This window comes from Sturnus vulgaris, chromosome 9 (assembly GCF_052056855.1).
Source record: "Sturnus vulgaris isolate bStuVul1 chromosome 9, bStuVul1.hap1, whole genome shotgun sequence".
NCBI lineage: Eukaryota > Metazoa > Chordata > Aves > Passeriformes > Sturnidae > Sturnus > Sturnus vulgaris.
Genome location: NC_142251.1, coordinates 29,042,560 through 29,068,708, shown reverse-complemented (window position 1 = coordinate 29,068,708; position 26,149 = coordinate 29,042,560). Strand labels below are relative to the sequence as shown.

The following is a 26,149-nucleotide window of genomic DNA, read 5'->3' as shown; positions in this document are numbered from 1 at the left end:
TCTGAAATCTATCTAGTCTCTGTTCTAGGTAGCCTCTTCAAGGCATCAGTTTTTGGTGACCCAGATGGGAGAGGAAACTGCAAAAGCAGCCTGTACCCCTGGGAGACCCCAGTCTGTCCTGTGTTACACAGGGGTGGCAGACAGCATTTCTGGGAAAGGGGAGTTCCCCCAGCCTCTGCTTACAGCCAGAGAGAGAAGATTTCCATCCTCCCTTGTAGGTCAAGCCCTGAGGGCTTCACTGCAGTGTGAAACAGCCACGGGATGTGTGGCTCTGTGTCCTTTGCTTCCACCTCTGATTCCTTCCACGCCTTGCACAGGTTCCCCAGACCTGTCTCGCTGTGCCTTGCTTGCCATAAATCTGTGGGACACTGAGTTCCTGCACGATCTGGTGACTTTGGAGAAACCATGGCAGATCTGGAGCATTTTCCAGATGTCTCTCAGTGCTCCCACTTTCGAGCAAGCAGCAAAAAGTTTGTGTGGAATTGCCAGGTCAGGACCTTGAGCTTTGTGTCTCTGGTGTCCCATGGGGGCCTCGTGTGCCTCGACAGCTCCAGGAGCTGTCACTGAGCTGTCACTGTGTCACTGAGCCTGGGCACGGCTGCAGAATGCCACCTCTGTCACCACACGCCAGCCCCTGCTCCTCAGGTGTCCTTGCAGGGGCAGAGAACAGCCAGGAGTGCTGGGTCACTGCTGCTCTTTCTCACCATTCCTCATGGAAATTTAACTGCAGATAGGATTTGTCTTCCAAAGACCTGGAGGATTCTGCTGCTGATCAACCAGGCACCTTTATGTTCCCTACTGAACATAAAGTTTGCACTTGCACTGTATTTGGACTTCAGTGTCTTGGAAACCACGGGAATAAACCTCCAGAATAAACCCAGCATGGTTACCACCTCTATCTTGATCCTAAACCTATTTGTCCTACTGTCCTGCACATCATCCTTGCAAAAAGCCTCAAAAAGCTGTTCCCTACTTAATTGATGGACAGTCATTTCTAATATCCAACCAGACTTTTTTTTTATCTTGTTCCAAACACATTATGCTTGGCTTTAGAATTCATTCTACCTCATTTACACCACATTACACGAAGTCTTTATCAGCAGCTTTCTGATGTAATCAAACCCACCCACCACCCTTGGCTGGAGCAGAGGTTTACAGCCTCTGGTCTGGGGATGACTGAGAGAAGGAAAAGATCCATGGAGTCGCTTTCCAGACCTTCATGAAATTAAGAAAACAGACCTCTGGTCTGTCGGCTCAAATCCACAGACAGCCTGTCTGCTTCTCCCCTCAAAAATATTGCAAGAATCTGCCAAGCTGGAACAGCAGTGCCATGGAAATGGGGCCATCAGGTGGTAGGAATTATTGTCCAGCAGCACAGGGGAGGTGCTACACCCCTGACATCTGCACAGTCTTCTCCTGCAGTGGCCATCCAGGCTATGGGAATAAATATAATAGATATATAACAGGGCCCAGGAGCACCTCACAGCCCACTGCACACCCAGGTACCCATCCTGCTCACTCCATGCTCTCTGTGTCCCACTGGAAGCAAGCTCCCTGCAGCAGAGCCTGTGTCTTGGGGAGCTCTTTGCAGGGCACTGAACCCACAGTGGACAATTGGTACGTAGGAACAGCCAGTAATCAGAAAATAACAAAAATAGAAATGTGATTTTTCACATTGCCAGGTACCACATGGAAAATGCCATCTGCTGTGGCAGACGGGTCTTGTGCTTTTCTTACACCTCAGCAAGGGGCAGAGGGGACATTCCTGCTCTCCACTCTCTCCCAACAGGTCTTTCCTGAGGAGCCACCAAGCCTGTGGCAGCCTTTGTGCAAGGTTTTGGACAAATGCCCAGCACAACAGAGCCTGAGTGACGACTGGGGCCCTGGGACTGAGCTACCACACAAATAAATAACAGCCATGAAAAACAATCATTCCCATTAGAAGACTTGCCTGCCCAGGCTTGGAGAGAGCTTTTGGGATCACCTTCCTCACAAGGAAAGCTGAGCTCCTCGGCAGTCCTGTGGAGAACACTCTGAGTCTCCAGCCCTGAAGGAAAAGGGGCAGGGGCAGGGTAGCAGCCGTGTGGTAAGGTGTGCAAACAAAATGGGGAGGTGAGCTGAGTTTGCTGATGGTTTCCACTCCAGGAAAGGGAATGAATCCCGTGCCTTTGTCTCCTCCCTCCCTCCCCTGGCTCTCTGGGTCCAGACCAACGTGTGAGACTGGGCTGGATGTGGCTTCACAAGTGTCAGAACTGCCCCTGGGGCCCTTCCAAGCACGAGGGAGAGGTGAGAGACAGGGAGATGTGTGGAAGGATGGAAAGGTGTTATTTACACACAAAGCAACCCAGGGATTTTAAAGGAAACCTGCCTTGCCCACAGATGAGCCCGTGACTCGGGAGGGTTGTGGGTTTGCTCTAGAGAGAGGCAACGACTGCAAGGTGCTACTGCTAACAAAAAAAAAAAAAAGCACAGAAAGTCAAAGAGTCTTAATACCACATCTGGATCACTCTCTGGGAAGTTTCCTCTGCCCCTTCTCCCTCTTTTCCCATTCCCACTGCTTTTAACACCAAGAAAGTTTCACATTTAGACATGGGTTTTGGCTGTTGTGGGAAGCACGTGGTTTCTGAGGGCCCCATCTCTGCTCTAGCTGAGCCTCCTCTGGGTCTGAGACAGCAGGTCTGTGTAAATTTTGGATCTCAGGAACCTGGGGTACGAGTCTTTCTCCATCAGGCTGTGCACCTTCCCCTGAGCTTGGTCAAAGCAAGAGAGGGAGGGCTCCTGCACGTTCCTTCTCGTCAGCTCCCGTGTCTGGAAGTCAATGTTCACCTGGGGAGAGCAGCAGAAGAGAGTTTGGCACTGAGTGTCCAGCTGGCCTCCTCCAAATGGCACATCCCCTCTCAGCCATGGCTGTGAAACAGCAGCAGCACCAAGGTCCTACCCTCCTCCATGCCTGAACAGCCCCCACAGCTCTGGGGGGGTTCAGTGATCCAGGGCTGTGGATCCTGCCCCAAGCCTGGAAGAGTTGGATATATAGATCCAGGCATATATATGGATTTTATCCATGTATTTTATATGGATTTATATGGATCTAAGCACTTCTGAAATCAAATTACCTTTATTCACACTCTTAGGCTGCACATCACCTGAACCTGCTGACCTAACCTCTCTCCTGCTCCCTCTTCACCATATCTGCATCTTCACCACATGCCCAATAGATGGGTGAACGAACTTATAACTGGGTTTAAACCATTACTACACTCTTATTAGATCTTTCTAAACTCTGCTGATCTAAAATAAATAGTTTGATTTTTCCCATAGCAGCTTCACTTTGCAATATTTGGAGGAGAGGCTTGAAAAAATAAACCAGCCTATAATGTTATGACTGCCATTTGTTTGCAAAGCCAGCCAATGCAGTTTTTCCTGCTTTCCTTCCCTAGCAGGGTAATCAGCATTTCTTAGGGTTATTGTCTAGAAGAAAAAATGACAGAAAAAGTGTTATTTGTTGTTATTAATTCAGTGTCCAAGCTTGAAGGAGCCTGGAAAGTCAAGCTGTCTGTCTCAGTGTGGATGTCAGCAGTATGGATTAGCTCTCTGTGTTTGCTTAATAATTTCATATTCTAAGCATGCCAAGACCATGTAAGAGTGCTAAGGGAACTTCACCACAGGATCAAATTGTAGGAAAAGCCCCATCCTACCTGCATTCCCATTTCTAATCAAAAATCAGCCTTCCAGTCCTTAAAATCTCCTCCAGCTTCCTGAATAACAGTGGGAAAATGCTCAGGGGGAACAGTGGGCATTGAGACACCCACACACCACGGTGTGAATCCGGGTCCTTCCCAGTGGCCTTCCTAGCTGGGAGAGGGGGTAAAAGGAGCCCTTTTTGGGGTCCCTGCCAGGCACCCACGTGTGGATGGGTGCAGTAAGGGCCCCCCTGGCTGTGCTGTGGCTGCAGTGACACATCCCAGCACGGTCACGACGCAGGGTCTGACAGTGCCATCAGCCTGCCAAGGGCTGGAAAGAGGATTTAACAACGCCAGGGCTGCATTGCTTGTTCAGCTGCGAGTTATTGTTCACATCTCTGGGGAGGTGTGAGCGAGGGGCGAGTTAGTCAGAGGAGAAACTCTCCTCCCTTGGGAGCTGACAAGTTCCTCATGGCTGGGATGGTGCTGTGAGGAATGAGGCCAGCAGCCTGATCCAGGGCTGACAGTCAGTGATGGAGCACGGGGAAATGCTCCTGGGGAGCTCAGGAGATGGAGGCTGGGGCTGCCACTGAACTCCCTGCCTGTGACGAGTTTGGTGTCACCGAAGCAGTGTCCCTGATCGGGGACGGGTCCCGGCAAGCTGGAGCAGTCAGGGTGGCATTGCCACCCTCCGAGAGGGAAGGGAGAGAGGGAGAGCCCCGGGCTGCTCCACACCCACCCCGGGCTGCTCCACACCCACCTCGGGCTGCTCCACACCCACCTCGGGCTGCTCCACACCCATCTCCCGGGCTGCTCCATACCCCCCTCCCGGGCTGCTCCACACCCATCTCCCGGGCTGCTCCATACCCATCTCCCGGGCTGATCCATACCCACCTCCCGGGGTGCCTGCACGTCGATGAACTCCTCGAAGATGCGCTGGGCTTTGGAGGCCAGCTTGGCTGCCGAGCGCGTCTTCTTGAAATCCTCGCAGGCCAGCCAGAACTCCAGGTTCTCCTCGCTGAACTCCGTCTTCAGGAAAGCACGGAAAGCTGCCAGCCCATCTGCCGGAGACACAGCGAGTTACACCGGCAGCGGCTGGCCCGGAGACATTTATTAGTGCCAGACACTTCCCTGTCATGTAATACTTATTGCCAGTAAATTGTGTTATTTTTATTTTTTATAAATATTATTATTGATATTTATTATTGTCAGACACTTCTCTGTCATGAAATACTTATTGTTAGTAAATAGTATTATTTTTATTTTTTATAAATATTATTTTATTAATTATATTTATTATTATTAGACACTTCTCAGTCTCCCATTAAATACTTATAGTCAGTAAATGTTATTATTTTTATGATTTATAAATATTACTATTGTTATTTATTATTGTCATTTATCATTGTCAGACACTTATCTGTCTCCCATTAAACACTTATTATCAGTAAATATTATTTGGATTATGTATAAATATTATTATTTTATTATTATGAGACACTTTTCTGTCTCCCATTAAATACTTATTGTCAGCAAATACTATTATTTTTATTATTTATAAATATTATTATTTATATTATTAATAATATTTATTATTGTCAGACACTTCTCCGTCTCCCATTAAATACTTATTGTCAGGAAATATTATTATTTTGATTGTTTATTATTAGAAATATTATTATTTCTATTATTACTAATACTTACTATTGTTAGACACTTCTCTGTCATGAAATACTTATTGTCAGTAAATATTTATACTTGGAAATAATATTTCTATTTCTAAATATTTCTATTTCTCTGAAGGGGGGAAATGGATGCCTTAAGTTTGAACTTTTTCTGTTCTGCTTGGGTGTGGAGGAAGCAGAAAACACTCAAGAAAGTCTCCCTGCATGCTCAGAACAGGGTCCTTGGAAAACCAGAGCTTAGAGATAAGAAATGGCTGTGAAATGACGAATACAAAAGGAATTTAGCTTCCCCCCTTTGGAAGACCCTCTTATCTATCTTCAATATTAGTGGTTCATTCTCTTTTAGTATCCATAGGCCAGCTTTGAATGTGAAATCCCTCAGGGATTGGTTAGAATGTAGAATTCTCTTGATAATTGGTGCAAACTGTAAAATCCCCAAAAGATATAAACCCCCCTGTAAAACAATAGCCCTTGGTATATGTAGACAGGATACCTTCATAGAATAAACCATGGATTTGTGCCTTTCTCTATATCCCAGTTTCTTTTCCTCTCTGCTCTGAGAGCTCACTGCGAGCCAAAATTCCATCTGGGCGAGGCTCAGGAATTTGCTCCGTCACTGAGGGCTGCAGAAGCAGCCTCAGGGATCCCAAAGGGACCCCAAAAACCCCAGTCAGTGGCACTTGGGTGTGCAGCTTTTAGTTTTATGTTAAGGGTTCCCGGGATCTTTTCACAGGTGGTGAAGACAAACCAGCTGTTCCAGCTGGGGACTCAAGGACAAGCTCTTCCAACTTCAGGCACAAACAACGTGAAAAGAGGAGGGTGGGCAAGCAGACAAGCAATGAGGATGAAACTTCATGATTTGAGGCTATTAATTGGATAATTGACTTCTGTATATAAAGGGACTAAAACCTATAAAAATGTGAGATCTCGTGACCAAACCCTCTTGTGCTTCCATCCTGGAGCCATCCAGGCATGGCCACGACTGTGGCTCTGGCACTGCCAGGGTGTGGCCTTCCCTCAATAAATATCCATTTTATTCCCCTTAACGCTGTGTAGCCTCTGTTCCAGCTCCTCTAGGCATCACACAGACCTAACAAACACCATTTGTTTTTCCTCCCAAATTCCCCAGCCCCAGGATGCGTCCATAACTCACACCACTGAGCAGCCAGGCACCCACGAGCTGCCAAAAGCCAAACACCACCCGATGAAACTCTGAAAAAGTGTTTTCCAGCTAATGTGGCTTTCCTCAGGAGTGGGACACCACCCTTTGGGAAGTTACTCATGGAATAATCAAGCTCCAACTCATGTTAATGCAACACTTTATAATGCCCTGTCCGTCACTAAGAAAAATCTTTAATAAAACATGGCTGCTGTGGATTTGTCTCCTATGTTTTCTGTCATTTTGCTTTATTGCCTTGTGCCATTTTTAGCTCTTATTTAAACAGAGGAAAGCTCTCTGAGAGTCTGTTACAGCTCCAATAAAGGGGAGAGGGAAAGGACTCGGCCCAATTACAGCTTGTCTAGTCAGTGGTAAAAGTGTGCTTATCACTTGCTAATGCTCAGCAATTGTGACATTTCAGTAATGCAATCTGAGTCAGCCGGGGCAGATTAGAAATATGGAAAGATTTATTAGGCAATCTGTGTCCTCTTAAACCCCTGCCTGGGCCTATTTATGGACACAGCCATTGTTTTTTATTTCCTTTCCCTGAACAGCCCCAGCAGAGCTGAAGTAGCTGAAGGCTTCACACATACCCTTTCTCCTCAGGATAAATTTAGCTTCTCTTTATTTTTTTTCCCCCTCCAGTAACGTGTTTCTAACTCTTCCTGGTCTTTTGCAACAGAGTCCAGGTTTTTGTAGTTCATGACTGGAAAGCTCTTGAGTCAGCACTGGCCACTTCCAAGCAACTGTCTAAAAATACTGATGGGATTGGGGATGCACTTGGAGAGGTCAGACTCCTCGAAAGGATGAAGGGAGCAAGGACAGGGTGTGTCCAGCCTCTCATCCACCAGCATCCTCGAGTCCTTCTGGGCAGGACTGCTCTTGATCTGTTCATCCCCCAGCCTGGACTGATACAGGAGGGGAATGCAGGTGCAGCACTTTGCACTTGGTCTTATTAAACCTCATGAGATTTCCATGGGCTTATTTCTCAAGCTTGTCCAGATCCCTGTGGATAATCCTGACATTTTCTCAAACAGGCTATTCAGACAGTTCCTTCTATATGTTATATATATATATACTGTATATAATATACTTCTATATGCTTCTATATCTATATGCTATATATAATACATATATTGCTATTTGTATGCTATGCCTATGTTGTAGATATCTATATGCTACAGATCTATAGCAATGTAACACTGCTCTGCATCTCCCTGGCATGTCCTAAACTTCTTCCTGCTTCCTTTTTTTCTTGTTTCGTGTAATAACTTAGGACATGGAGATATTTTCCAGCTCCTGCTGAAGCCTCAAGCCCTAAGCAGTGGCCCTGGGTACTGAGCAGCAACAAACAATCCTATTTCTGTCTGCATGTCAGTCAGAGGAGATGTCTGACTGCCCAGGTCCTCAGAGAGAAAGGCAGGAGAAATATTAGGCCAGACAAGCCCAAATTAGAGGCTAAACTTCTCTGCTCTGCGCTCCTCAAAGCTCCTTCATTAGGGGTTTTTTGCACTGACTGCTCCATCAGCAGTCTGCTATCAGCAATAAAAATGGATCCATCCCATCTTCAGCCATGCTCCCTCCTGCTGTCAGCCCAGAAATAGCTGCATTATTCCAGCTCGTCCTGACACTTCTTCATTCGAGCAATTTTTGGAGGAGATCAGGGTTTTTGCACTGCTAGGGTAGACAAAACCGGGCCTCTTGTCCGAGTAACGCTGCAAATTGTGGGGCCAAGCCTGGGGCAATATTGTGACATCAGCCCCGGAAAAGCCTGCAGAGCAGAATGCCAAAGGAGCACGATCACCCTGCCCGTGGCTGCTTTGAGCATCTCCGTGGGTAGATAAATATGCTGGAGGTGAGGGGTGTTGTAGAGCTACACCCCTTCCTGGAATCTGGGACACAGAAACCTTTTCCAAAACCTGTTGTCCCCTTTCGTGCCTCTAAAATTCACAGGGCTTGTGTGAGAGCAAGGGAAGGACTGGAGAACAGGGCCAGGAGTCTTTGCAGGCTGACAGCTTTCAGAAAGAAGGAAATAAAACAGGGAGAAAGTTCCAGTTCCTCAAGATCTATATCATTTTATAAATCATCAGCTCCTAGGATGATTGACATTAAATATTCCAGCACCCGAGCTCTCTGCTGTGTCTGTGCTGAGATCTTGCTCCCCTGTCTCTGCCCTGGTCCTTTTTATTCCCCCATTTTCCTCTACAACAGCCCCAAAGCCACAGCATTGACAGAGGATCATTTGCAGGAACAGCAGCGTTGCATGAAAGTACCACATCTGCAAAAGGTCATTGATGCAGAATATAATATCTGAAAAATATGATACTCGAAAAATAAAATACCTGAGAAATAAAATATCTGAGAAATAAAATACCTGAAATATATAATATCTGAAAAAATGTAATACCTGAGAAATAAAATACCTGAAAAACTGTAATATCTGCTAAAAGAAGGGAATGTCATGAGTGACAAGGAGAGAAAGGCATTTGCTACAGCCCTGCCCCAGAGAGCAGCTGCAGCAGGTTCCCCCGGGACCAGGAGGTTTCCATGAGCTCTGCCTCCTGCTCTAATGTCAATCAGCTCCTTTTTATCCTGAAATAAGTTTAGACAGTGAATGGATAAATAATAGTGTCTGGCTGTTCTCTGCTTTTTTAATACACTCCTGTCATGCAGTCCTCACAGCTTCCAGAAGCTGCAAGTGGTGAGGCTGAACCTGTGAGGACCTTGCAAGGGACACTTTGGATGCAGAAGAGGTCATCCCTGGCTGCCAGGTTTTCCATAGTTTTCATCTTTAGCCTTTGAGTGCCTGCCAGGCTTTCCAGCTGTGCCTGACAGCCAGGTCTGGGGAATCACTGCCAAAAGTTTGTCATGGAGCAATGACAAGTCTGATTGAAAGGGCAGGAGGACAATTAGGCATGGGAATTGCCACCACCTGAGCTGGAATTTGACCTGGATATTGACTTCAGCCTCCTCCTCTCCTTCCTAGCACATTAAGGTTTTAAGGAATGATCACCCATGAATGATGAGCATTTCAAAGCTCATCCCATCCAACTGGATGTCATTTTTTTCCCAGGACAACCACCAATGGAGTGCAGTGTGATATGAGCAGGAGAGAGATTTCACCTCCTGAAATATCCCAGCGTGTAATTCCACAAGGATGCTTTATAGAGAAAGCACAGAAATTTAAAGCAGGATTAGAAGTTCTCAGAGGCAGCAGCACAAGATAATCCCTAACCTGAGGCCCAAAGGCACAGACACTCAGGAGGACAGGATGTGCTGGTGTAGGTGCACAGCCCTTCAGGACAACCATTGGACAATTATTCAGGAATTTGACTCAAGAGCCCTTTTCTTGAAGCCAAAGGAGGAGATCGATCCTGATGGAGCAGATAAGTTGAAGGCAAAGAAGCAAAGCTCTTTACTGAATGCTGAGAGTCTGAAGGAGAACCAGCACACATTTGCTATTTTACTTCTGCAGTGTAAATATAAATATAAGCTTCAAAATGCCCTGCTCTCTGTTCAGACTGACTGAGGAACGTGCAGGAGGGATTGTGCAGGTGCTCAGACATTACTCAGGGTCCTGCAGGTCACCTGTGAGTTAGGCAATGACAGGAATTTGTGTTTTATGAATGGGCAGTGCCAGGCAGTTCAACGGCCATGTGACAGGGACTCCTGAAATCCCGTTCAGGAGATGGAGAGTGGATCCTTTCCAGCAAGAAGGGACTGAAGTGGGGAGCAGAAAACACAAGACAGGTCTTAACTAAACTTCATCAGCATTAGGAAGAGCCCAGATTAGGGGCCTAAATCATTCAGGCAGTTTAATAACCAAGCACCTGCCACTGCCAGAGCAAGAAAGCAAACAACAATCATTTATTTAATGCACGTGTTTCACCCCCTCAGCAACCAGATTTCATGCAAGGGAGTAAAGGTAGAGCCCCTGTGGCTGATGGATGGAGGGATGGATGGATGGATGATGGATGATGGATGGATGGAGGGATGGATGGATGGATGATGGATGGATGATGGATGGATGGATGATGGATGGATGATGGATGGATGGATGGATGATGGATGGATGATGGATGATGGATGATGGATGGATGATGGATGGATGGATGGATGATGGATGGATGGATGATGGATGATGGATGGATGGATGGATGATGGATGGATGGATGGATGATGGATGGATGGATGGATGATGGATGGATGATGGATGATGGATGGATGGATGATGGATGATGGATGATGGATGGATGGATGATGGATGATGGATGATGGATGGATGATGGATGATGGATGGATGGATGATTGATGGATGGATGATGGATGGATGGATGGATGGATGGATGGATGGATGGATGATGGATGGATGGATGGATGATGGATGGATGGATGATGGATGGATGGATGGATGGATGGATGGATGATGGATGATGGATGGATGGATGGATGATGGATGGATGGATAGATGGATGGATGGATGGATGATGGATGATGGATGATGGATGATGGATGGATAATGGATGATGGATGATGGATGGATGATTGATGGATGGATGATGGATGGATGATGGATGATGGATGGATGGATGATGGATGATGGATGGATGATGGATGATTGATGGATGGATGATGGATGGATGGATGGATGGATGGATGATGGATGGATGGATGGATGGATGGATGATGGATGATGGATGGATGATGGATGATGGATGGATGGATGGATGATTGATGGATGGATGGATGGTTGGATGATGGATGGATGGATGGATGGATGGATGGATGGATGGATGGATTTGCTCCATGGAGTGTGTTGGGCCCGGGGCTGGATGGACAAGGTGACAATTGCCCTGCACAGCACACGAATGTGCTCTCACTGCTGCTGAGCAGTGCTTCCCTTAATCTCAGCTGCCTGTCACCAGCACAATGCTAATGCTGTTCTGGCTTAGAAAGAGCTGAGAGTAGGTTGGGATATTCCTGTGCTGTGTAGGAAGTGAAGGAATGTGTAGACAACAGAAGGAGGAGAACAACAATAAAGTTTGGGCGGAAGAGCACGCAGATCACAAAAAATCTGGGGGAAATTCACCCTTTCCTCCAGATTTCAAAAAATCTGGGGAAAAATTACCCTTGAGATAAAAGTGGGAATTCAGCATGAAGGTTTTTGGTGTCGAGTGCTTTGTTGAGAAGCGACCAAGGGCTGAGGACAGACTGTCCACTGGATGCTGGACGAAGGATAAGCCATGTGTCCAGCCCCATGAGGGACACAGAATGAGACATGCTATTGCTTGTATTTCCCTCCAGCAGCCTGTCAGAAGAAATCCTCATCTGGCTGGCCAGCCTGTGCCTCCTGGGTATGGGCACAGCGAGGGGATTGCTCCTCAGTTACTCACACTGCACTCACACTCTGGGGACCACTCCGAGTTTGCTTCCCTGGCACAAAATGGGAAAAGATGCCAAAATCCTGCGTGTTAAAAACACTGTTTTTTCTCCCTGGGCACCCAAGGAAAGGCTGCACACGGTCTGCCTCTTGCTCTCTCAATTCCCTGACCAGAGCAGCATCAGGCTCCCCTCTCCTGTTGCTGACCCCAGGGAACACAGCTTGCGTCTGGCAGTGAGCTCAGATAGGGCTCCTGATGGAAAATAGGGATTGTCTGCCTGACCCGGGGTTTCTGAGTTGATTTGCTTCACCCATTAGCAAAAACAATTAGGATATCATTGCACTGACCTATCTATCTGCATCCTGCTGCTCACTCCAGGAGGGATGAGGGAATTGAGTCCCAGGGCCAGGGCAAAAGCGAGGTGGGGAGAGCCCTCCCGCATTTCCTGCTTGCAATCTCTTGTAAACGTCAACTCAAATCATCCTTTGAACGGCTCGGGGAATTAATCCAAATCAGACCACTCTACAAAGAGGGACATTACCCAGCCTGGAGAGTCTCCCAAGACAAGACAATTGCTTCAAATCCCAAGTGATTTCAATCCCCCTCTCACGGTGCTGCCCCACAGCAGCAGTTCAGGATCAAACATTGCCTGCAGAGTCATTCATTCATTAGAAGGGTGAGGGGAGATCAGGGGGAGCTCCCCAGGGCCATCACACTTCAAGGGATGTGTGGCAAAGGTGATCACGGAATCACAGAATGGTTTGGGCTGGAAGGGACCTTATAAACCATCTCGTTCCAACCCCTCTGCCGTGGGCAGGGACATCTCCCACCAGAGCAGGTGACTCAAATCCCCGGCCAGTCTGGCACGATGAGACTCTCCACGGAGGCTGTTAATGCACGGCACCTCCTCGAGTCACTTCCATTTAGAAACCCCTGGGAGACACATGAAAACAGGAAGGGGAAGAAGCGTTTTTCCCCATCTCACACAGCGCTGCAGCCCTGTGAGCCTCCTCCGTGTGCGAGGGCAGCCTGCTCACTGGGCACTCTGGAGAGCCTCTTAGGGAGCTCTGATCCACATTCCTGCTCCTTGGAGCAGTTTTTCCACTTGTCCGACCCCTTGCAATATTGCCCACAAGGTCTGCCTCGTTTTCAGCTGCTCCATCCAGTTCCTGAGCCCCTCTTGAGTACTTGGGGTTTTTTTTTCCCTGGAGAACAGTTTGGCTGGAAGGGATTGAAACCATCAGACTGCAGCAGAAAGCAGCACACAAGCCCCCGAAATCACAATGTCCTTTCCAAAACAAATGAACTGTCCATCTAGTGAAGACAGTTTCTGACAGATGTGTCAAGCAGAAAAGCTCTACCTGCTGATGCTGTGAGCCCGGGGGGGAATTCTCCTCAAGCCCAGCTGGTGCTTAGCCCATGCCCCCAAGCATGAATTCCAATTTTCCCTGGCTAATGCTGTTCACCTGAGCAGTCACAGGGAAATTAAACTGGGACAGTTGTGTCCTCCTCTTGGCACTAAAAGCAGAATTTTTGCTGGCAGCTTCCCTACAGACAGATGCCAGCAGGCCAGGCACAGCTTTATTTACTCCCAGATTTTGGCCAGTTAAGGCATAAGGCTCCCTTAGCTGTCTAACATCAGCACATCCTAACAGCAAAAATGCAACTTGTACAATATAATTAATTCTATGAGTACATGCTCTTCTCTCCTTTAAACCAGTGTAACTAAAATAACACTTCTGTTTCAACAGAACTTTTTGTATTTGCATCATTATAACCCTCGACTGCCAGGCTGACAATTCCAGAAACTTCAGGTGCAGAGCATTTATAAAATATTCCTTTAGAAAGTAGTTTATTAAACAACAATTTTTTTTGCCACCAATCACCAGGCAATGTCACCGTGACTGCTGATAAAAAAAGATTAATTTAAATTTTAAAGATCACCTTCTGTTGCTATTAGGAACTGAATATTTTTCATTAGAAACTGAATATTTTTCATTAGTGCCAGAGAGTTATCAGAATTACTTTCCATTCTAAGAGATGGGAGAAATCTTGATAATTCATTTATCACTCTATAAGGCTAATTTATTAATAAAACCAGACACCCTGGTGGAGGCTGCTGGACAAAATAATTGAACTAAGGTTTGACTTAGCATGGATTTTTGCAGTAGTCAGCTGAAGAGGGAATAATCTGTATAACATCAGGACATAGGTGGGTAAATTCACTGGGGTTTGTAATCCAAGCGCTTCTTCTGCAGCTCAATAAAGAAAATTTCTACTTTTACACCAGTGAAGAAGAAATGTGTTTGAGTTCAGGATGATGACAGGGATGTGAATATCCTGCCCTCCCCTCTCTCCACCCCCCAGGTGATTACCCTATAATCTCCTTGGTGCATTTCCCCCTCTTGTTCTCAATTTCCACAAAAGAAATGTTCCTTTTTAGCCATACCCAGCTACACCATATATTTTTTTTCCCTATTGGCTGCAAGAGCAATGATCTCAACTAGATACTGCTGCTAAAATTACATCCTGCTTTTCCTGCCTTGGTCAGCCAGCCTGTTTAAAGTTGTCACTTAATTCCCTGCCAAAACTGTTGTCATCTCAGTAGAAACCTAGCAAAATTACCCTTTGCTTAATAATATAATTCTACATTTACATTTTAAAATGTAAGGAAAACCTGAGTCTCTAAGCAAGCCAGACAGCTCCTGATTGCCATAAAAGAGTTCAGCACCCACGTTGACTTTTCACCAGCCTTGGCTCATTCGGGTTTTATTCTCCAATAGAAGCCCGTGAATGAACCCATACTGGGAACTTTGCTTTGTTTATAATTTCTCAGTGTGAAAATGCTGGTGAAGCAGAGCAATGTTTGCTGAGCAGGACTCACAGGATTGAACAGAGCAGGGAGTGCTGATTACAGGTTGGCATAAGGTCTCTGGATGTGAAATTTTCAGGTTTGCTGTGATAACTGCAAATCAAGCTCTGCTCAGGGGCTCCACGGGTGATTCCTGTGAGACAGGGCAAGCTGGTCAAGGGTACTGAGCTGGAAAAGGCAGCACCTTGGGCTGATGGCTTGAGCAGTTGTGGTTTTCCTTGTGGTCAGGAGCAAAGAGGTAATGGGAACACACAAAACTCTTATTTTTCCTGCCCGTAAAGGATGGTGACTGCTTGGGAGTGAGCAGCTCTGAGGGACCTGGACAGGGGGTAAGGGCAGAGGAGGGAAAAAAAAAAGGTAGAATTTGATCTCTACTCACATTTATGAGACAAAAGGACATCAAAAGAGTCTGCCCATCTTGTTGCTTCTTCTGTTGACAGTCTTCTGTAAGGAAAGGAAGGGCCAAGTTAGGGACAACCCACGGCTGCTCATCCCCTCTGGAGCTGTGTGATGAGGACACCGAGGGAGGCTGGAATCCTTCTCACCTGATTTTGGAGGTCTAGAGTGTAGAACTGAGCCAAGCGACCCTGGGCTTCCTTTAGAATCAGTGAGGAGATACCAAGGCACCTGCAGGGACTCATCTCTGCTCATCTCACATCCCCAGGCAGGCAGGTAAAATAGGCCAGATGAATCATACCCAAAAAGGGACCCATTTTTCCTCATTGGCTCTAAGCAGAGGCCCAGGGAACAAGCTCAGATGCAGACATTTACATTGTAAAAGCCAAAAGTCAGGCGAAATGAAACTCAGCCCTGCAGAAGTATTTGTTTCTCTGGCTTGCCTTTCAGGGGAAGGACAGATCTTAGCTCAGGTGTAAACAGGGACCTGTGATCAGATGAGTCCCATCCCACACATCTCCAATCAGGACTTCTGGAGGGTTTGAAGCATCTCCCTCAAGCATTGTGCAAGCCATCACCCAAATTTCGGCAGTGCTAAATACCAGGCTGAGCTGAAGATGACCTGAAATTTCTGGTCACCTCTTACACCAAGCCAACTGCTCAGGCTTTGATTTGTGATGACAGAGGTGTAAATTACATCCCCAAATAGGTGCAGACATGTCCCCCACACAGGGGTGGGCACTGTGAGCATGTCCTGTCTCATGTCAAGGATCCAGGTATTTCCTGAGGCTGCTCCTGCTGGATCAGTGCTGGTTTGTTTTCCTCGTGGAAGCAGTCCCAGCTCACACAAAGTACAACGAAAAGAAGACAATACTGGAGGGGGCGTGCTGGGTGGGGAGGGGAAGGGCAGGAGTGGGGTCGGGGTGGGATGCTGCAGCTATACTCACTTCAAAGCCCGGTTGGGCTTGTCCGGAAGAATAGCTGTGAAATCATTATATGAGTCTGATTTGTGAGACAGGCAGCCCAGGCGAGTCCTCATCCCTCTGTTCCTGTGGTCGAGGTGGGGAAGCAGGGGTGTTAGCAGGGGAAAACCAAAGAAGAGGATGATTATAAGTCTAGCCAGCTTGGCAAAAGAAAAAGTACAAACCCAAAAAAACCCTCAGAGGCTCTGTGCCAGATCTGTGTCCTCAGACATGAGAGGGACCCTGAGACATCTCCAGGCAGATGTTAAGGGTGAACACAGCACCAGAGCAGCTGAAGGCTCACTCACACCAGACATTCAGCTGCCTTGGCTGGTAAAAAGGCTTTGGAAGGCTGCGCTTTGGGATGGTTTCTTGGAAAGTCCTGCTCTGGTCAGGTGTGGGAGGAGAGCAATGGGCAGCAGTACAAGAAATCAGTCACCACGTTCCAGCAGCACCAGAAACCAGAGGTGGAGGGCAGGAAAGGGCTGGGGGAAGGAGAGGAGGAGTAAGGCACCTGCAAGGTGAGCCTGTGCTGCAGCCCCGTGAGTTCCCGGCCAGGATCGATCCCAAGCGGCTTCTTTAGACTCAGGATTACATAAGCAGGATCAAACTGCCTGTTTCCTGACACGCTTACCCGGGCAGAAAATGGCTTTATTGCTTTTTTCCTCTAAATTTCAGCCCAGCCTCAGAGCCTTCAATCCTGTGCCAGCCTCTGGTGTCCTTGCCCAGCCCCTTCCCGGGACAGCAGCCGCAGCATCCTTCATTACATAACCCGGGATGGACGGGGACAGAGGGACAGGAAAGGGAACACACACATGAATTGCACGGGACTGGCATCACCCTCTCCCCAAAAACACGTGGGGGCTGCTCTGTGGGTTTGCACGGGCTCTGTGATCTGCCTCTCCAGCCCTAGGGCATCTCCTCTCTGAGATTCCCTGGACATCAAACCAGGCCATTCCCTTCTCTGGACCACGGGAGGAGCATTTAGCGACACCGTCTCCACTTCTCAGCTGCTGGACCTACTTGGAGCTGCTGAAAGCCCTTCTCCAAGCCCTGCTGCCAAACAGATGCCGAATACTTTCTGTGGCTGCACAAGTACAGCATTTTTCCCCCTTCCATCTGTAATTCTTGCAGAACACTTCAGCACCAGTGCCTGAGCCAATCTGTAGCGCGCCTGTTTCCCCCTTCTCCTCCCGCCCTTCGGAGAGCTTCTATTATTGCACATTTTAATGTAATCTTGAAGCAAATTAAATGTTAATTAAATGCACCGAGTGTCTCCCTGGTGCAGCACAGGCATCTCGCAGCGTTTAACAAGCACAAAATCCAGGAACTCCTCAGTCCCAGGAATTGTTGCACAGCCTCCAACTACGGCCCCAGGGCCATGGGCCCGGGATGCTGCACTCCACAAACTCCAGATGAGAGCACAGGGAGTGCCACATTCCCAACTGGGCTCCAGTGGAGCTGCAGGATCCTTCTGGTACCTCCCCAGACGCCTTCTATCCCCCACCTTTCAGTGCCCTGTGCCTCTGTTTGCTCCCAAATTTCCCAGCCAGAGGTGCGACAGGCGTCACCGCAGCGCTGCTCGGAGTCCCCACGATGCCTGAGATCAAGGGGCTGCAGCAGGGAATCAGAGTGGGCGGTGGGCAGAGCAGGGAGCTGGTTCCTCATGGAACACACTTCTCCTGGTGAGGACTTCCCAAGACAGGACACAGGAGAGAGGGAGAGAGGTGTGGGGGAGAGAAATTGGGTCTGAAGGAGGCGGGGAGGCAAGGCAAGGGCAGGAGGAAAGAGGGGACACTGCAGTGAGCTGAAGGGCTTGCTGGGCTAGGCAGACACCGACAGGATGGGCAGGGGTGAGGGATGCACTTTGTCTTTCCAGTTACCTCCGTGGGATCAGTAAAGCAGCCATTCAGGCATCCAGCTATGGTTAACCCTTTAACTGGCTGGCTTGGACCGCAGTCGGGGCTGCTTGCAGGAGGCAGGAGTGCAGGAAGAAGGGATTTACTGTTTCATGTCCTGGCACTTAATCATACACCAAAGAATCCTCTTTGCCAAAGCCAAGAAGGGCCAGTTGTCCTCAACCCATTTGATCTTTGCCTCCTAGCGTGGAAAATCAACTGTTCAATGGAAGATGTTGAGAGCTGAGGGATGGTCACAGAGGAGAGACAGCATTTCCTTCTAAGACCAGGACTGCAGGTAAAGTCCAGCTTGAGGTCTAAAGCAGTTTGAGTTTGGTGTCCCAGCTCACCAGGGAGCAGCAGGAGTTGGCATTATCCCACTCATCCTCCAACACCTCCGAAGGTCTCTCCTCAACAGGCAGAGCTCTGGGCTGACCTCGCTAAGAAGACCAAACTACCTCTTGTGCCTGTCCCTCCAGGTCATGGCTGATGTTACAGGCCAGGCATCATGGAATAGCTGCCACTGCAAACAGAATAACAGCAGGACTTCACGCATCTGCAGGTGCTGCTCCTTTCCCCACCACAGGCTCAAGCACTCACACAAAAATAACTCAAAGCAAGCAAGGCCTCCTTGGGGTGGTGGGAGCCTGCAGGGAGCCAGCAAGGGGATGCACAGCCTGCAAAAGGGGAGGGAAGGAGGGAAGGAGGGAAGGAGGGAAGGAAAGAGGGAGATTGGAGATGGCGGAGTCCTCGTGAGCCTTGGCACACTGAGGAGCAGCTGGTTGACAACCCTCACATGAACAGAGAATGAAGGTGAAATTGGCCAGACAGGAGAGCCAAGGGACAGAGAACAGGACTCCACAACGAGCAAAGGCAAAGGTTTCTGATTTGCCAAGCTCCAGGTACCCTCCTTGTCATGTTGTCACTGGGAACAACCATCAGGGAGCTGATGAGAGCTGAGAGGTGTGCAAGGAGTCAGGACCCTGCTCTGCTGGGGCCTGGGGAGACCCCAGAGCTTGGGCTGCCCACTGCAACATCCCTCTTAAAAGCTGATTACATTAAAAACGCACAAAGCCTCTTCCCCACTAAATTAATGGAACGGGGATTGCGCTGCATTGCCAGTGAGTGCATTTCCTTAATCCTCACCCCGACCGGCTGCTTCTGACTGAAATCAATCCTTGTAATTCCTTAAGCCCTTTTAAATTTCCTCATTAACAGCCTCACCCACATGTGGGGCCACAGCACATGACTTCCTAGAGTCCAGCAGAAGCTCCTGCTTCTCTTTCCCACTGCTGCTCCGAGCTGGAAGCAGAGCCATCAGCCCTCTCCCTTGCAGCCTCCTCCAGCAGCCTGAATCTTGGGGTACTGTTATGAAAGAGCCTTCTGCTCGCCCCCACTCCCACCCACTCAGCCCCCACAGCAACCACCTGCACGGCTGAGCAGCACCCAACTTCCCTGAGATCCCAAAGTCTGCCTGACTCCAGGGGTGCTGGCACCTACATTTCCCGTGGAGGCAATCCCGCTGCTCGGCTGGCATACCCATGGATGTTCCCTCTGTTTGCAAACAAATCCAGTCAGTTATGACTTTAAAATGTAATCTGTGGTGTCTGGTGAATGGCAATAAAGGTCTTGGTGAGGGGTTTTGCCTCCCCTGCTCCGTCCTTCATCCTGCCTCCCCCTCCTACGGAGGGAACCCGGTCAAGGAGAATTCCCAGCCTCATTATGGGTGTGTTTTGGGGGTTTCTCCTTGAGAGACAGCAAGGGAGGGGTGTGATTAGGACGTTCAGGTTATCAAACCACCTGAGCAAAGAAAAAGAAGCCATCCCAATACAAAAAAATAGCAGCACAAAGGTTAAAAAAACCAAACAAACAAATAAACCGAACAGCAAACCATGAGATCTCTCGGGGGCTTCAGGAGATTAAGACCATCCATTCACATGCAGAGAAAGCCAGGGGAAAAAAACGAGCACAGAGGCACTGCAGACAGACAGACACCGAGAAAAAGAATACTCACTGCCTTTGACCTGTCCTCTCTGCCGGTGGGTCTGTGCCGACAGCGCGGTCAGAGAGGCTCTGGGGAGAGAGCAGAGCTTCTTCAGAGCCAGCCCCCTGCTCAGGGTGACAGTCACACCTCGGCACCCCTCCCCTCCCTCCCCAGATCTCCCCGGGCAGCAGCAGCAGCAGCAGCAGCGCAGCTCAGAGCCGCTCTCGCATCAGCCCCAGCCCGGCTGCGCAGCCCGAGCGCTCTGCTCAGGATCCCAGCGCATCCCAGCGCATCCCAGCGCATCCCAGCGCATCCCCGCCTCACCCACCTGGCAGCAGAAGCCCGGCTTGTCCCCCCGAGGGGACAGGGGACGGCCGCGCACGGGCGGAGGATGCCAAAGCCTGCCGGGGAGCATCGGGGGCGGGGAGGGGGGGATGCCTGCGAAAGCGCTCGCCGTGCCGGAATAAAGCGCCCGCCCGCCTCGCTTCGAGCGGCTCCCCGGAGCTTTGGGGAAGGCTGATGCCCCTCAGATCGCTCGTCTCCAGGAGTTCCACAGACAGGAGGGGTGGGAGAGTTTCACTGAAGAGCCCAGGTGTCAGCAGAGCCAAGGGAGATTTTGGCACAAAGCAAAGGAGGGTCTTATTGCTGGGCACGGGATGACAAAAAACGCACCCAGTAGAGTGACAGACCCCCTGAACCCATCTGGGGTTCAGGTACATCCCTGCAAGCTCCCTCGGTGTCCTCACCCCAAAGTATGGGCTCCAATCCTCCTTTTTTCTTCTGCACCCACCTCCATCCTCCAGAGAACACGTATGGGATGTCCAGGGCACCCCGGGGACTGTAACAACAACCTCACCCATGGCACCAACATCCCCCAGCTGTGGGCTCAGCACAGCCAGCAGTGACAACACCCGGTGTCACACAGGCACTGATGGGGGTCACAGGCTCACTGAGACCTCAAGCCATAGGATCTCCATTGCTTTTTGATCATGACAGAGCTGAATGACTTTGAATACCCCAAAACCAGAAAGAAAACAAATTATAATAATAAAAAGTCCTCTGCAGTTTAACAAGTCATTGCCTTTTCCCTGGAAATTTGTAGTCACCTTCCTCTCTGCTAAAGCACTGCTGGCCCTGGCATCCTGGTGCTATAAGCAGGAAAAATGCCTTGAGATAGCACATTATCACCAGGCACCATCCCTGGGGAGAGGCAGAGCCCTGCAAAACCTCCTAGAAAAGCACAGCGATTAGCAGCACTGCAGCAAAGATCCCGGCTCTCCATCAGCTTGGATCCCCTCCTTCACGGCCTGGAGGGGCATGGAAATGTTTGCCTTGTTCTCACCCTCCCCTGGCAAAGCCCAGGTCATCCCGGCTGGGATTAAATCACATCTCCAGTTATCAGAAGACAAGCACTGCAAAAATGTCGTGGCCAGCGAAATCTCCTCTAAACCACAGCCAAAGGTTGAGGTTCATCCTCTGCCTCTGTTACCACAGGCTGGTTTGTCCCTGTTAAATAACAGTCAGCTGCAGCCCTTGCCCCAAAACTCAAGCCAAATTTAACTTCTAACCTGTCATTTTTGGTTTAATACATCATTTTCATGCCCCCAGGTTCCCTCTGGGCAGTGCAGGGGGTCACAAGTGAGAAGATTTTCGTAACAGTCCCAGGACATCCCTCAGTTCTCACTCACAAACACACATCGTGGGCTGGAGGAGGTCACTAAAATGTTCAATCCACACAGCTCTGGATGATTCTGCCCCATTATTCATTATTGCAGTCCCAAACAGATCAAACTCTGGTCCACTAACACTGGATGGGACAAATCCCTGGATCATGGGAGTGCTCCAACTTTTCCCTCTGCTTTTACACCAGTTTCAGGTATTGCCATCTCACAGCCATCACCAGTATGGGACCACCAATTCCTACTTCTCCAGCACCTCATTAGACCCTTTTTGTGAGCTCAGTGAGATCCTGAATAACACACAAATGACTCTGTATGCCAACAATTTTTCCTTCTAGTTTCCTAGAGCAGGTGTGAGTTAATAGAGAACAAGAATAAGTGAACTGTTCTGACACAGGCACTAGGGGAAATGTAATTAAATTGCAGATAAAGAGAATTATGGGGTTTTTAGAGGGTAATATTTTAGAAAGCTTCTGTGCAGCAGGTTTACAACAAATTCCTTCTAAAATAACCCCCCTGCTTCCGACCACTCTTTAGTTTCTATTTAAACGCTTTTAATAAAATAACTCATTTCGATATTAGGCTTGAATGCCATCCAAAAATTTAAATCTCTCAAAAAATTACTCTAAAGCAATTTCCTCCTAACCTGGCAGCAGCAAGCACACCAGCAGTGAACACGTGCAGCGTTGGGAGTGTTGGCTGTCACTGTGGAAGGGCAGAAGGGAATTTGCCAACCTCTTCCCTACACGTTAATCTCCCTCTCCAGGGCCCTTTTCCCTTGCAATGCCTCCCTGTCTATTCCAGGTGTTTTGACCATTACTCATACGGTTTTTTGGATTTTCTCATCCAGACCAAACAGCTCCACCAGCTTCAGTTGCTTTTACTTTGTGTTTTTTCTTGGGTCTTTGGCAGTATCTCTCCTAGTCCTGAGCTCCAAGGGCCTCGTTCAAGATTTCACACCCTGTTGGTCCAAGAGGATTTTCCCTCCTGCCAAAAAAAAAGCACTTCTTCACTTTGCTGTGGTGCTGGGCAGCTACAACCCCGCAGGTGAAGTCATTCCCTGGTGTGTTTTCCTGAGACCCTGTTGCCTCTGAGATCATTCCAGAGGATGTTCAGCAACCACAGGAAGGTGCCTCTGCCCTCGGCAGGAGGTTGGAACTTGATGAGCTTTAAGGCTCCTTCCAATCTAAACCATTCTGGGATTTTGTGACTGCAAAACGCCAATCACAGGGAGCTGGCTGCCTCCCACGGTAGTCCTGGCTCTGGGAATTCAGGTGAGCTGCAAATCCTGCCTTAGGCTCAGCTACAAAGCTGCAACCACACTTCTGTAACCCAGGGGGATTTGGGCTTTTGCTGGACCACTGAAAGGAATAAAATGTCATTTGCTCTCCTTCACAGTCATTCAAAATTTATCCAGAATCCAGAGTGGCACTGATATGGGCCCAACCCCAAAAGAATTCAGATTAGTAATTAATTAATCACTCTCCAGAGATTGCTGTTCTCCACCACCATTTGCAATTAAACTTGGAAGGAAATTACTTGTAGCTTGCATCCAACTCTGCTCACTGTGCCAGGCTGCCCTGCTGTCCTGGCTGAAAGGACACTTGGTCCAGCACAAGGTGACTGCCTTGGAAGGAAGGAATTATGATCGGTGTAGACCACTTGCTAAACTACAAAACAAACATGCTTATCTTAGTTGCAAACAGAACCCCCTTGTAAAAAAATATAATCTCAAATAGCAGCAGGAAATACCCAGAGATGAAGCTCAGAACGTTTTTAAAAGGAGTTGATTTACCTATTCGTCTTAAAGCTCAAATCATTCTCCATGTCAGGGAGGAAATCCTAGAAGGTGAAAGAAGGAGAGCCAGAGTTTCGGGGACAGGTGATGAGAGTTGGCCAGGGAAGCCACCTCACATGTGCTCTGCAAGGCAGGGCAGGAGATGAGAGACACCCATCGAGTCAAACTCCCCTTGAAAATGAAAAAATACGTTCAAAAATAAAACCGAGTTACATAAAGTGAGATCCGCAGATGTGTCTGTGGCTTAGCTCAGAACACGGCAGCTATTTAAATTGTCCCCTGTGTCAATGACAAAAGTGTCTCCTGGCCACGCTTGTGGCTCCTGGGCTCGGCGGCTGCTGCAGCCGAACAGATGCTCCCACCCTGCTCCCTCCCCAGTTCCTCCGGGCAGGTGGGACACAAAACCAACAGCAAAGCAGGGCAGGGAGCTCCAGGCTGAGAAGGGCAGGCGGGAATCAAAGGGAAGAATTTCCACTTTAAAGCACTTTATTACAATTTCGTAATTGTTCTCCGAGGAAACGCGGAGCGGCTCGGCGGACCGGAGCTGCTGTGCTTCGGGGAGGATGCCGAGAGTGCGGAGCAGGGAGGCAGAAAGGATTGGAGCTGACACAGAGCTGCTCTGTGCAGCCTTGGAGCCCTCCCAGCTCTCAGCATCGCTGCTGCTGTCAATATGGCAGCGGCTGGAACGCAGCTCTGTGCATGCCTGGGAAGCTGGGACAGATCCACCCCGGCTCGCAGAGCTCCGCAATGATCCCCTGACACCCATTCCCCGACCCTCGCACGGCCTGACTCAGATCTGATGCTCAGCACAGGTCAGGGAGCGAGGCTGGCTGACAGACAGGGTTAATTTTCTGCTGGGAGATCATCCGAGGCGCCTGCAAGCAGCCGGCGTTCTGTGAGCTGACTACTGCAAACGAGCTGTTTATTGAGTGTTAAAAATCAGCCCCAGACCTCGGGGTTGCAGCCCCAAAGCCATTTATGACGGACAAGGTCTGCTGCTGCTCTGCTCTTATCGCTGTTATTCCGAAGACTGGGGCCTGCAGGGCACCCAAATCCCACAGCAAGGATTTCCTGGGGCCATTTACTGCTCCATGGATACACAGCTGTGCCACAAGGTCACTCCCAGCACAGCCCCACACCTGAGCACGTGCTAAACTTTAAACACTGAGTGGGGATTTGTAGGGTGAAATACAAACAGAGTTAGCCACGAGGGTGAGCTGGGATTTCTCTTTCATCTGTCTCTGCAGGCTGCTGCTGTAGCCTGAACTAAAATATAAATGAGGCGAGCGAGATGAGCTCGTCCTCTTTCTCCAGCAGACGGTGGCTCTTTCATAAAATCGTCTGATGCATCCAGCACCAGTTTTTCCTCGGGAGAGTGGCTGCCAGCAGTGCCAGGCTGCAGAGAGACGCTCCCTGAGCTCTGCCAAAGCCTGAGATTAAAGCCCAGATGGGCAATGCCCCCAAGAGCTGCATGGAAGGGGACAGGGGGACAGGCCAGGCTGGTCCCAGCGCTGCTCTGGGGGTGCAGGGGTGAGAGAAGAGCAGCACAGCAGGGCAGGGCAAGCTCAGCCCGTTCATTCAGTAACCTGTGGGCTCCCCCCATGGAGGAATTCGGCCACATTCCTCTGGGATGGGGCACAGCAGCCGGGGTCAGCCGCGGGGAGAAGAGCCCAGCACAACGGGCCCCTTGTACTTGTCAGCTGTGCCAAATCACCCGTTTATTTCCCCCACCCATGGGAGAGGAAGGAGCTGACCCTCACCACTGTGGGGGTGTTTTCTGGGGAGAAAAAACCCCCCCTGGTTTAGCTGGTTCTTCCCCCAAAGAGTGCACATGCCTCTGCCATCTGCAAGTTTTCACTCCAGCCTCGGCTCAGCGCAGCTCCCTCGCCTCCAACACGGTCTCTTTTCGCTCCAATTAGTCTTATTTTTAACCAGCTCAGCCCCAGCGCTCAGTCACAATGTCACAGATACCCAAATATTCAAAGCAAACACAATCCACCATTTTAAAACCACTACAGTAGCAAAGCCGGGAAGCGGGGGGAAGATGCCAAGATGGTGAAGATCTCAGAGGTGCAGGCACAAGCAAGGGCTGATGTTTTCTCCCAGCATCAAAGGCCCAGCGCTAATCCCATTGCAACGGAGATCACCCCAGAGCCAGCCCCGCTCCTCCCCAGCCAGGGCTGGGCTGAGCCTAAGAAACGCTGCACTTTCCCCGCCTGCTAATTAAATACAAGCTGTGCCTGTGTCCCTTTGACCATTCACAAGATGCCACGGGAAGATTAGTGCACGGGGAGAAGCACTGTGGTGGCATTGATGGGGTGACATCCGAGCTGCACCCTTCCCCTCCCATTTTGCCTGCAGAGTCCTCCTTCCCCGCAGGAAACTGGGGCAGGAGCAAGGCAGAATCCCTCCTCCCCCAGGGATGCAGCCAAGGGAAGGACCATGGGGTCTTTTTCATCACCCTCCAAGGCCCTCCTGGCTCTTACCTGTGCTGCAGCTACGTGGCTTTTGGTGCTTGATGGCCATGGCTGGTTGGGACCCTGCGGAGCTGCGGGGTCCCGGTGCATCGGGGAGGGCGAGGGACCAGCCAGGGTTATCTCCTCCAGAGCAGCAGCACTGTGCCACTTCCCCTGGCTCCCCAGCCCTGCATCTCGT

At 49.4% G+C, this 26,149-nt stretch overlaps 1 protein-coding gene across 8 annotated transcripts; it reads right to left on the bottom strand.

Moving 5' to 3' along the window:
* Positions 1 to 766: 766 nt before the first annotated feature.
* LOC106852239 (regulator of G protein signaling 8) lies at positions 767 to 26,149 on the bottom strand. Of its 8 annotated transcripts, none has more exons than XM_088170314.1 (7): positions 25,981 to 26,149; positions 20,048 to 20,106; positions 18,019 to 18,556; positions 16,121 to 16,222; positions 15,157 to 15,221; positions 4,575 to 4,741; positions 767 to 2,826 (listed from the first exon to the last, which is right to left on the bottom strand). In XM_088170314.1, the coding sequence occupies exons 3-7, from the start codon at positions 18,042 to 18,044 to the stop codon at positions 2,644 to 2,646; spliced, it is 543 nt and encodes a 180-aa protein (XP_088026440.1). In that variant the 5' UTR covers positions 18,045 to 18,556; positions 20,048 to 20,106; positions 25,981 to 26,149; the 3' UTR covers positions 767 to 2,643. The 8 variants fall into 8 exon arrangements, with proteins under 8 accessions (XP_088026440.1, XP_088026439.1, XP_088026436.1 ...); XM_088170313.1 differs by lacking the exon at positions 25,981 to 26,149 and adding an exon at positions 20,346 to 20,426; XM_088170310.1 differs by lacking the exon at positions 18,019 to 18,556 and having other exon boundaries at positions 25,981 to 26,076.